Source organism: Lygodium microphyllum, chromosome 19 (assembly GCF_053477565.2).
Source record: "Lygodium microphyllum isolate KBCC chromosome 19, Lygodium_microphyllum_v1.1.10, whole genome shotgun sequence".
Lineage (NCBI taxonomy): Eukaryota > Viridiplantae > Streptophyta > Polypodiopsida > Schizaeales > Lygodiaceae > Lygodium > Lygodium microphyllum.
Window position 1 is genome coordinate 98,255,779 of NC_141153.1, and position 11,796 is coordinate 98,267,574.

At 38.3% G+C, this 11,796-nt stretch overlaps 1 protein-coding gene across 1 annotated transcript in view; it reads right to left on the reverse strand.

Annotated features, from left to right (window-relative positions):
- Positions 1 to 3,023, reverse strand: part of LOC148020186 (putative histone-arginine methyltransferase CARM1) — a 79,728-nt gene extending 76,705 nt beyond the window's left edge. The window contains exons 1-3 of the mRNA XM_087700493.1: positions 2,854 to 3,023; positions 2,485 to 2,751; positions 1,051 to 1,119 (exon numbers count right to left, since the gene is read on the reverse strand). Of these exons, the coding sequence (XP_087556619.1) occupies positions 1,051 to 1,119; positions 2,485 to 2,745 (330 nt within the window). The 5' untranslated portion in view covers positions 2,746 to 2,751; positions 2,854 to 3,023. The remainder of the gene's footprint in view (positions 1 to 1,050; positions 1,120 to 2,484; positions 2,752 to 2,853) is intronic.
- Positions 3,024 to 11,796: the final 8,773 nt, after the last annotated feature.

Genomic DNA, 11,796 nt, shown 5'->3' on the forward strand with positions numbered 1-11,796 from the left:
ATTGTGCCAATGCCCTACTGGTATTATACTGCACATCTCCTGCTTGATCTTATGAATTCCATTACCCATTCCTTCCAAGTTTCTTGTGTTCAAGTGTCATTTCTTTCACTCAATGTTCATGCTTTTGATCATCTGAGCATTCTCACATGGTATGAGACTTTCTAACCCTGTGATTTCAGGTCTGAACCTCTACATTTTCTGCTAGTGGAGCTTTCTAACCCTGCATTTCAGCTTCCTACCTCCTCCTCTCTCCTTGGAAACCTGTTCTACTGCTGGGCAACCTGCTTTGGGTCTTGGTGACCTGTTTCCCTGCATGCAAAGCCATGAAACCTTGCATTTTGGGCTGCTGACTGGTCGTGGAGGGCTGGGACTGCTTCGTTTCAGCTGCCTTTGCTGTCCCTTGCTGTGCTAAACACTGACATATCTTGCATTTAAAGGCTGATGTCATCCAGCGGCTGGTAAAACCTGTGTCTTTGCTAATCTTTACCCTGCACTTTTGCATCTTTTGCATTTATAGTACCAATTGCGTGGGGGACTATCTCACAAGAGCGCAACATTTATGTCATAGAGCCATTACACACACAAGCTTGAGGCTTGGAGGTCTCTTTACCAACAATGTCCTTATAGAAAGGATTTCAATCCTCTTGTCAAGCATTTTCCCATGTCCATTACAATACCACTTCCCACCTTTCCACAAAACATTGCTTCTAGCAAGGAGCTTTCCACCATCTTTGACACCACATTCCAGTGGAAATCAAAATGCAATTGATGCTATCCATCTACAAATGAAAGAGAACCAGCTTAACAGCTTTCATAAGTGTCACAAAAACATTGTGCAAACATAGTCCTCATATCCAAGCTAAACTTGGAGGCACCCACAAAAGAAATAGGATTACAAGTATTGGTCAGACATTGATTTTGTTAGTGCACACATTTTTATAAGCTTTTGCATCCATAAATAAGGATGCAAACTAATCTAGCAATCAGAATCACTTACCAAAATAAACACCAGCAGCGAGAACAAACGAAAATGTGCTAGGTTAACCTCACCTTAGAAACAACCATCGGAGAAAACTCGTCCACCATCCAAACTTGAGTGGTTGGACTCATCTTAAAAACCTATACAACATGCCAATACATCAGAATCATACAAGAGAAAAAGCATCACTATGACACAAAGGAATCCTCATTATAAAGTCATCACACAAATATCATATTAGTCAACTGTTTTTAGGCATTTGCCCACACAACTTCCATGAACACCTACTCAGCCTAGCCATTAAATTCATGCACCGTTCAAATCTAAGTGCTTCAACCTGCATTACAGACATATAAAACAGCCACTCAGCCTAGCCCTTCTCATGGCTCCCCACACCCATCTCTCACTCCCAGCTACAAGGCATGGGCAGTCAGTTACCACACCAATTCTCTCTCTTGCTCCTCACTACAAGGCATAGGCAGCCTGCCATGTGGTGAGCAAGCTTCCAAAGGTCCCCAATCATGTACTATATGCATGACCTCTCCTCTTGCTCAATGTGATGGCTTAGCTATCACATGGAGAAAATCGAGAAAGAGACCACAATTGAGACACATGTGGAAAACTGCTAAACTACAGCATGCAATTGACAAAAACTAGCACTATTGTGCAGATAGTGCAATTGCAGCACAGTCAATAATGACAGTGCATTGCACTATCATTGAAACAACTAAATCCCAAGGACACGAAACAGACAAAACATGTTGATTCCTCCATACATCTCTTCCAAGCATGTCATGTGCAAGGACTTAGGATCATGATTCCAGGAAGAGGTCCACGCATATCCATCATGGTACTGTGACAAAAGACTCCATCCAACAAAGTAAACATGATGAAAACTTGGGGCAGGTTCGCACAATCCCGTTGATTCCAGCACAATGGCAGAATTAGCTACATCAAGCTTCCTGCCACCTGTTGCAGCCATAACATATGCTAGACAGTGTGAAACATCAGCACTGCAAACAGTGCAACCAATGGGGGACCCCTAGAAAACAAGTCCTTCTGCATGTAGCAAGCCCCAACTTTCAAACAGCTAAGGTTGTACTTTTGACTTGCCAGGTCCACAATGCACCTTCTTCATATACATCCAGCGAAGTTGCCTTACTGAAATATGAGCAAAAGTAGCACAGAAGCATAAAAATGATAACAACATAAAAACTTCCCACTTGCTCCATCGAGAACTTTATGCGTATCATGGCTCGATCTCAACATGGAGAAATATGTCATAGACAACAATGTCAAACTAGCAGTATTGCTCCATGCTCACCACATCACACACTTGCTTTCAACTCCAAGACATCTCATAGACAGGACCTAAGAGAACAGACCGGTCACATCACATCAATCAGACATGATTGAAACCAACCTGGCAGTCTTCTTTTGGAGTTTCTCTGTGACATAGAACCACTGGCCCATCTAAAACACGAATCAACATGCGGGAAGAGTACCTGAGTGTGTTGTAAATAGCATCTAAATTTCGGGGGGGCATCCATGTCATGGACAGCTTTGCCGTCAGGGACATGCTGGAAATCCGCAATTCTTTTGCCGTGGTCAGAGGTGAGGATAGCTATGGCGGGGACCGCCGGGCCCCATGAGAAGGGGGCCGTTTGGAAGGCAGCATCCGGAACCTTGGTGTTAGAAGAATCCGACAGGAGGGACAGCAAAATGTCAGGGAAGACCTTCGGCTGCCTGAAAGGAGCGACAGCCATGCCGTCCTACAAGAAGCCATGGCAACATGAAGAAGAAGAGCACACTCAGACGAAAGAAGCTCTGACAGAACGCAAATATTGGTATATAAATTGCATTGTTTTGCTTACCTGATCTTCCTTCTTGCTTTGGACAGGAATGTTCCAAAGGATTGACGGAGACCAGTACGATGATGGCGGCTGCTCGAAAGAGAGAAGACTCAGTTGAGAGTGAGCTGCTAATAATAGGAAGAAGGCCCCTTCTCCCCCCACAATTTTTCAAATCAAAAGATACTTGCTTCCATGGAAATGTCTTAGGACCATCTTTTCTTTGTATGACACTTTTATAGTAGGGTTTGGAAGATGAATCTAGGGTCTTGTTCTAATTTCCATTCGAATGGAAATACATTAGGACCATCTTCTATTTGAATGATACTCTCATAGTAGGGTTTTGCTACCAAAGAATGATGGAGATGTCTTAGGACCATCTTTTATTCTCATGACACTCTTATAGTAGGCTTTTGCTGCCAAAGGGATGTTGGAGACCAAGTGGATGACGATGGATGCTTGAAAGAGAGAAAGCTCTGTTGGAAGTGAGCTTTTAAGAATAAAAAGAGGCCCCCCCTCCCCCCCAAATAGATAGTAATCTTATGAGAGGCACCTCCAAGTAGGTGTTGCTAGGTCTCCAAGGAGTCCACGATAGCTAGAAGTTTTTAATCATGAATTTCATAATTGATTTCTGCAGTACAGAATTTTCTCAAGTGGAAAGCTACTGGATGAACTCGGTCGTCACATCACCAATCTAGGATAGAACATATCCAAGTGCAAGCATCTATCTCCATGTTAAAGGGCTTCAATGGATCTGCATGGATGAGAATGGGTGCTAAGGTGCAGGGTTGCTTTAATATTTGAAAAGGTTTTCAACCTTTTGATCCCATACAAACTTTTCAATTCCAATTAGGTTGATTAGAGGGGCAACAATATCAATGTAATCCTTTATAAAGATTCGCTAAAAATTTGCAAATCCCAAAAAGCATTGAGCATCTTGCATAAATGAAGGAGTGTCCCATTCTAGAATAGTTTGTACCTTCTTAGGATCCATAGAATTCCATTCTCAAAAACAATGTACCCCAAAAACTCAACTTCAATTTGATGGAAGGAACACTTTTTCACCTTTGCATACAAGCCTACTTCCTATAATTTATTTAAGACTATTTTGATATGATGCTCATGCTCCTCTTGGTTCTTAGAAAATATCAATATGTCATCTAAATAAATCATAATAAAGTCATCCAAGTATTCTCAAAGGATATCGTTTATCATATGTTGAAAATTTGCCAGAGAATTTGTGAGGCTAAATGGCATGACAACACATTCAAGATGCCCATACCTTGTGCAAAAAGCTATCTTCCATTCATCACCTTCCTTTATCTTGTCAAGATTGTAAGTGCCACAAAGACCTATCTTGGCGAAGACTTTGGCTTTCCCAAGTCATTTAAGGAGTTCTAGAATCAAGAGAAGAGGATAGCCATTCTTGATAGTAATCTTATTAAGCCCTCCATAATTCACACGCAAACAAAGGGATCCCTCTCTTTTCTTGACTAACATTATTGGAGCACCCACTAGAGATTTTAAATGAGGTATAAATCCCTTGGCAAGATTCTCATCAATATATAACTAAGCTTTGCTAATTTATCTTAGGATAGATTATAGATGGAGCCAAAAGAAAGTTGAGCTCATTCTTGTAAATCTATTGCACAATTATAATGTCAATGTTCCAGTAGCATACCTGCATTCTTATTTTCTAACACATCCTTGAACTCTACATATTAAGCTAGGAGCATGTGCATGCTTTCGTTACTTGGCTTCTCCATTGGAATTCCATAAATTTTTTTAAAAAATGGATTCTTATTTGCTTGACATGTGAACACCTTTGCTCCAATGTATATTGGCTGAGAAATTATTTCTTTTATTATTTTTCTCTAGCCTTTGTTCGACCTTTCTAGACCTCCTATTGATGTCAGGGTTGTGTAGTTCTAGCCAAGGTAGCCCAATAACAATGAGACTATTTGGGTAATGGATGATGTTGAAGGCTATATTTGATACAAGATTCCTTAGGATAACTTTTATGGATTGAGTCTCATACCTAACATATTCTGAAGCAAGAGGTCAACCATCAATTACTTATGCTCGTATAGGCTTTGCTTTCCTTAAAAGCTGTATACCATGTTGCTTTGCAAAATTCTCATCCATGAAGCATGCTTGGGCTCTAGAGACTAACAATGCTTGTCTATTTATCTATCTTCCCTCCATGTGAATATTTATTGGTAACTATTTATACTAGAATTGAGGAGGTTAAGGGAAAGCATCTAGATGATGATATCATTGATGATACAAGCATCATTGACATAAGTGATTATATAAGCAATGTTGATGTAAATATTGATGCAAGCCTCTTATGGAACTTTCCAAAGAGTTATCTAAAACCTTCCTAGAATCGTCTAGTACTTTGTTGAATCTTCTAGAATGTTCTAGAAACTTCATGGAACTAAGGGATGTACCAACTTGCATATGAACCAAGGGTTGTCCTTGCTTGAGTGTCCCTTACAATGCCCCACTAAAACAAAAGCCAATCCCATGATACTCATGCCCAGGGTAACTTGCTATTACAAGAAAGACGTGCTAGGATAATCAATGAGGAGTCTTAGAAGAGGAGGGGTGATGGTTGATGCTAAAGAGTTGGGAAAAGAGGCTTGAAATGGCGATGTTGAAGGATTTCATGCTCTAACAAGTTGCCTTGAAGAGAGGTTGAGTGACGGTTGGTTTATGATTGATGGATCATGGTTGATATGGGCATGCAATATTGATGGGTTTGTGAGAGGTCTAATGTACCTACTATGTCATTTGTGCTCTCCCTAAGGCGTATACCTTATTTGTGCAGTGAGTGGTATGTTTGCTTATGCAACTAGCAGGTGGGTACCTACTATGTCATTTGTGCTCTCCGTAAGGGGCATACCTTATTTGTGCAGTGACTAGTATGTTTGCATATGCAAGTAGCAGTTGGGTCAAATTCCAACCAAGGAAACTTGGAATGATATCCCACACTTGAGGACCCACTTGGTGTAAAGTTATTGTGTTGTGTTAATCCCAAGGTGACAAGTCATCTGAGCAAGCCCAGGATATCTTGCACTTGATGTGCCCTAAGATTGTGATATCAAATTGTGGGCTAAGGGACTACCCTATGTGCAATAAAGATGTAATGTGCTTTTATATCCCCATATTCTTATTGTTTTTGTTTTTTAAATAAATCAACTAAAATACATTTGAGTACATCTAAGGTAACACCCCACTCAAGAAGTGGCTTCAGCGTTCATTGAAGGCATCATTTACTTAAAAGATACTCCTTAACGAAATTGCGCAATTGCACTGAGGACTCTAAGTAGAAAGGTTGTGTGCACATGGCGAACTTGCTATCCACCATGTCTTCCAACAACTGTATACAGAATGCATGCAACAATGTAGCTCTAAGATGAAGCCTAACTATTGCCACTAGACTAATACCAACATTTATATTGAAAAATCACCATGGAAGCCCGTATGGTATCATGGAGGGTTGTAGGAGCTTTGTGAAGAGCTTGAGATAGGTGCATGTTGTGATGAGAGATAGGGTTAAGATAGTTCATGAATTCTCTTACAAAGCGAGCAAATGATGGCATTAGGTTTGTGGACTAGAACATGTAGTTTCGATCACAGTATATGGCTCTTATATTTGGAATCCTTGGGAAGTTATACTTACGGTATTGACTTTCTTTATACTCTTACCATGCCATCTTGAAGCAGTAACCAACTACTTGAAGTGGCATGATCCTTCCATTGTTATCCTAAACCTCTAGTGTGAAGCTTTGTGAAAATGTATTTGTTTTATGGACAAAAAAATGATTTTGTTGTATGTAGTTCAAAGGGTTTTCTATGTGTATACCCTATTATTGTTTCTCTATATCCATGGTTTGAAACACCAACAAAAATGACTTTGTTTGATTGCAGAAACTCGAATTTTCTGTAAGAAGCAGTGATACATTTCATATAGCAAGATGATGCAATTTTGTCATTCTTACGCATCACTTATTTCAAACCCTGCTCAAAAAATGTTTATGTTTTATGTTAGAAATTTGAAAAAAATTTGTGACAACTTGAAGCATCATTATTCATTTCACATGTTTGCTTTTGCCTTTCTTGTATGATGGACAATTATTGTGTTATTTTGTCTAACCACAAGTCTTAGGAATTGCAAAAACCATTAGCAAAGCAACAACAATAGGAGTTTTAAAAATTTGTAAGAGCAAAAGCATGAAGATTTTCAATCCTCAATGAAAATAGGGACAGATTATTCACAAAGATATTTCAAAATGCAAGAATTATTGCAGGAATACCCTCTCTGTAATAAAATACGACTAAATCTAGTGAGAAAGAGGAAGCACTATCTTTTTCTTACTACTACAGGAAGCCTATGGAGGATTAATGAGAGAGCATTCATGTTTCATTTTCAATTCTAAAGTTTTAAATCTCAATCTAATTGATTCCAATGTGTAAATCAAAGGAGAAGAAAAAGTGGTGCAAAGTTTGCTTTGAGTTTGGACATACTTCAAAGAATTGTTCTTATGTTTATGGGTCATGCAAAGAAGGAAAACCCTGCAATTATTTTTGCATGTTTGATTTATGCAATGAGTTTAATGACATATTTTGCATCAATAATCTCAAGGTGTTTTCCATATTTTGGTATTTTTAAAACTACCATAATCAGTCTCCAATCATCTTTAATCAATAAGAAAACAAGCCAACAGTGATTATGAACAATGAAGATGATCCGATTGGTGATCAAGAAGATCAATTATGTATTCAAAAAGATGAGGTTATTATGGATGATAAGTTTGAGGATTATGGTTTTTGCAATGAGGATGTCATTGTGTATGTTTTTCTTAGTTCTCTTATTCATGTTAAGGAAGATAATGCAGCTACTAAGTTGGATTTCAATGAAGGAACTTTACAAGAACTTAAAGAAGTGCCACTAGTTGTAGTGCAAAATGCACCATCTTTGGATGTATTTGTTTAGGATATCGATGTTTCCAACATGCAATATAATATTTCAAGTCATTGTGTTTCTCGATTTGAAGAACAAGTTGATGTTCCGCTTCAGGAATTGTGGAATTGTAAGATTAGCACTATAATTCCCTTGCAGCAAAGAGCAAGATTACAAGATTAGCACTACATTTCCTTTGCAAGAGATGGTTGAATATGAAGAATTACAGAATGATGTCAATTTGTATGTTTTTTTTGAAGTTTCGCATGAGATACACTCTATGATTCAATCTCTAACTGAGATGATTTATTGGTTTTCTGTTGAATTTGAAAAGGAGAGAAATTCGGCCAATGTTGCAGCAATTGAAGTTTTGTCTGTTATCAATAAGCTTCAAGAAGAGAAAGCATTACTATAGCATGAGGTTTCTCAACTAAGGAATGCAATGGATTTTCAAGTTTCTCATTGTTTTGAAGTCATTAATGCTCTTGAGGAAGTTGTTCTGCAAAAGGATAATGAAATTGTTGATTTGCATACACAATTAGTATTTTTTCATGATTCAAGTGTTATTCTTGAGGATCTCTATGAATTGAATGATCAAGTTATTGATATTTCAATTCAAACGAATATTTATGAAGTCTTTGAGGACTCTAACCAATCTATCACATTGAAATTGGAGCATTTAGAAGTATGCAAGTACCTATAGTGGATATTTATGCAGTTCACATTATAGCAGGAATGGTTGATGTTATTCATGTTGATTGGTTTTTAAGCATGAAATTGCTGATGTTGTATGAGATGGATGCTTGTAACAAGAGTATGTTATAGTTCTCTGTATCAAGAAAGCTTTAGAATGATCTATAAGAACCTAAATTTCAGCAATTCCTACTATCAAACTTTAAATTCATGCAACAATATCTCAAGTTCCTACAAAACAACAACCCAAATTCCTAGATCAACAATTTGCATTTTCCTTGTACCTACAGCAGCAGCAAGCTAAATTCTTGCACTTCCTATAGCAACAAAATGTACTATAGCAAGTTGAAAAATAGTCAAAAGTGCTACAACAACCTCAAAAACAGTAAATACGACAACTACATGATGATTACTAGCTCCAAGTACTTGAAAATCACCAGATACAAGTTGTTGTGTATTATCTTATATATATTTTTTAGGATGCAATGTCTTATTCAAGATCCAAATTGGATGGTATATTGCCATACATTTATTATGATGAAAATGCTAGAGCATTATTGACATCTTTTTGAGTCAATGCAATCATTCTTTGTAGTTGAAGTAGTAATCTACTTATTTTGTTATGGTTCTATATCTTCATTCTCTATGATATATTGTGGATGTCATTGTATATGATGAGTTCTCAACCCTGGCATATTTCATTGAAATGATTGTACTATAGAGCTATGGCTCATTACCTGTCAGCAATTGCAGATATTTACATTCTTGTTATAATGCAAGGAGACATTGTTAAACTTGTAATTAATGGATTCGGGCTCTAAATACTAATTCAAGTTGATTATGTGATAAGCCACAAAAGGATTCACAAGTTCAGTAAGTAGTTGGAATCAATTTTATGCAAGTCACTACTGCAATGCTTGCATGAAGTAGTAGTAGTGCAGAGTTCTATGGATATTATGGTCATTTGCTAGTTTTGTGGAATAAATAGTTCTCAAACTTTGACAATATCCCATTGCACTTATGTTAATGATATTCTAGCACTGACAATAGTATTTATTTGTCTTGAATGGGCAAAATAGATGTCATTCATATTACTGGAAACTATAATCTTGATGAAGACAATTGCAACCTTACTGCAAGAGACTATAACACCACTATAGGACATAGGATTACTGTAGCAAGAAACAAGGTTATTGTGGCAGAGAATAGGGTTACCACTGTAAGCAACAGGTTTACCTTTGTAGGCAACAAGTTTATCACTACAGGTGACAGTTAACTTGATACAAGAATGTGGTGACCTAATGTAGGAAAGTAGTTGTTTGGAGCAAGTAACCATTAATACCATGTAACAAAGTCAATATATTGATAAAGAGATTTGAATGTAGATCTTGATAGATCAATGTTAATGCAGATTGATACTACCATGATGAAGAATGCTTTGGTTAAGGTTATATATGATTAGTGGATTGTCATTATAGGGAGAATGTCTTAGGGTTTGAAGTCTCAAACCAAAGTTAAAAATCAGTTGTCTGAAGTTGATGTCACAAGATCTGATATTAGTGAAGTTTTGTAGGATATGAGTCGACAAGTTAAGATAAGAGAACTTACTCCAGAAAAAATTCAGCGAATGGAAGTTATAACTTTCACATCACATGATCATAATGCATAGCAACAATCTCATATCATGTCTACTCGTGAGTCTCACATACTCATGAGCAATGTAGCTCATGAGATGTTTTAGTAGTCCATTCAGATTTTGTATCTCCATCATACTATGACATTTATGCATTTATTTTGTCTTGACTATCTCTTGAGTGGATTATGCAACTATAGTAGAGGGCTATAAGTATCCTACTAGAGAGTCTCTACTTATTGTTTCTCTTTTGTAGCTTACTTCATGGTGCAAGGCTGTGAGTAAGGTATACTTTTTCTCATTTGGTATGTTAATTTTAGATGAGGCATTTGATTCTATGATATGACATGTAAGGGTTCGGGTCATGGCTGTACCAACCATCCATTGGGTTGTGCCATGTGGTGTCAGCCATTGGCCTGATGCACTATGTTTGCCCTTAGCATGGTTTAGAGCCTTAGTATTTATTATTTTTTGTGTAAAATAGTCTTAAAATGCCTCATCAAGTTGTATGCCTCATGAAGCGCAGTTTGTAGGCAGTTGAAAAACATGACCTAAAGAGGTATTGCATGTCTTTCTCACATATGGACCATCATTCTTGATTATGACTAGTTGTATTCCTTGGAAGAGCTATGGTGGGAGAGCAAGAGCAAGAAAGAGAGAGATACAAAATGGGAACTCTAACAGTCATAATGTGTGACCGGGCCTTCCTTTATTCAAACTGTCACTAAAAGAATAAAGAATAAAGTGACGATGAGGGGTGCCCGCCACCTGCAATATGCAATGGCGGGTACTGTCAGTGTAGTAATACACGGGCGGCTAGACGGTGGCACATTTACCCCCAACAACCTCCCAGTTAAAGGCAAATCTTCCCGAGTGAGGAGTGAAAAGAAAAAGAAAAGACAGTACAATGTACACATGTACAATAGGATGAGGAAAAACGTCATCTCATCCAACGCCCATCAATCTCCTAAGGAAGGCAAAGCACTCGGTTTCGTGAGCAGATCTACAGGATTTTTGTCAGTGGAGATCTTGACAAGGTCAACAGACTTGTCCTCCACGACCCCATGTATGAAATGATACCTCACCTCAATGTGTTCTGTCTTCACATGGAAGACTGGATTCTTGGCTAGCTGAATAGCACTCATAGAATCTGAATGTAGCATAAGTATAGCATCAATCCTAAGGTCATGAACCAAATGGCCCAACCATATGGCCTCCTTGCAAGCCTCAGTGGTTGCAACATACTAAGCCTCAGTGGTAGAGAGAGCCGTACACTTCTGAACCCTAGACATCCAAGAGACAACACCTCCAGCATAGGTGAATGCATAGCCATAAGTGAACTTCCTACTATCTGCATGTCCTGCATAATCGAAGTCAGTGTACCCCACAACTCATGTATCATGGCTGCCATAGCAAATACACAAATCCGATGTGCCCTTCAGGTACCTCATGATACCATTCATGGCATCCCAATGTTTCCCACCATGTATAGCTATATAACGTGTTACAACACCAACTACAAAGGCAATATCTAGTCGAGTGGCTATCATGGCATACATCAAATTGCCCACGGCTGATGCATAAGGGATCTTGGCCATCTCGGCCCTCTACTCATTTGTTTGTGGACAATCGGCCTATGAGGCCTTCACATAAGAAGGTGATGGACATCCAA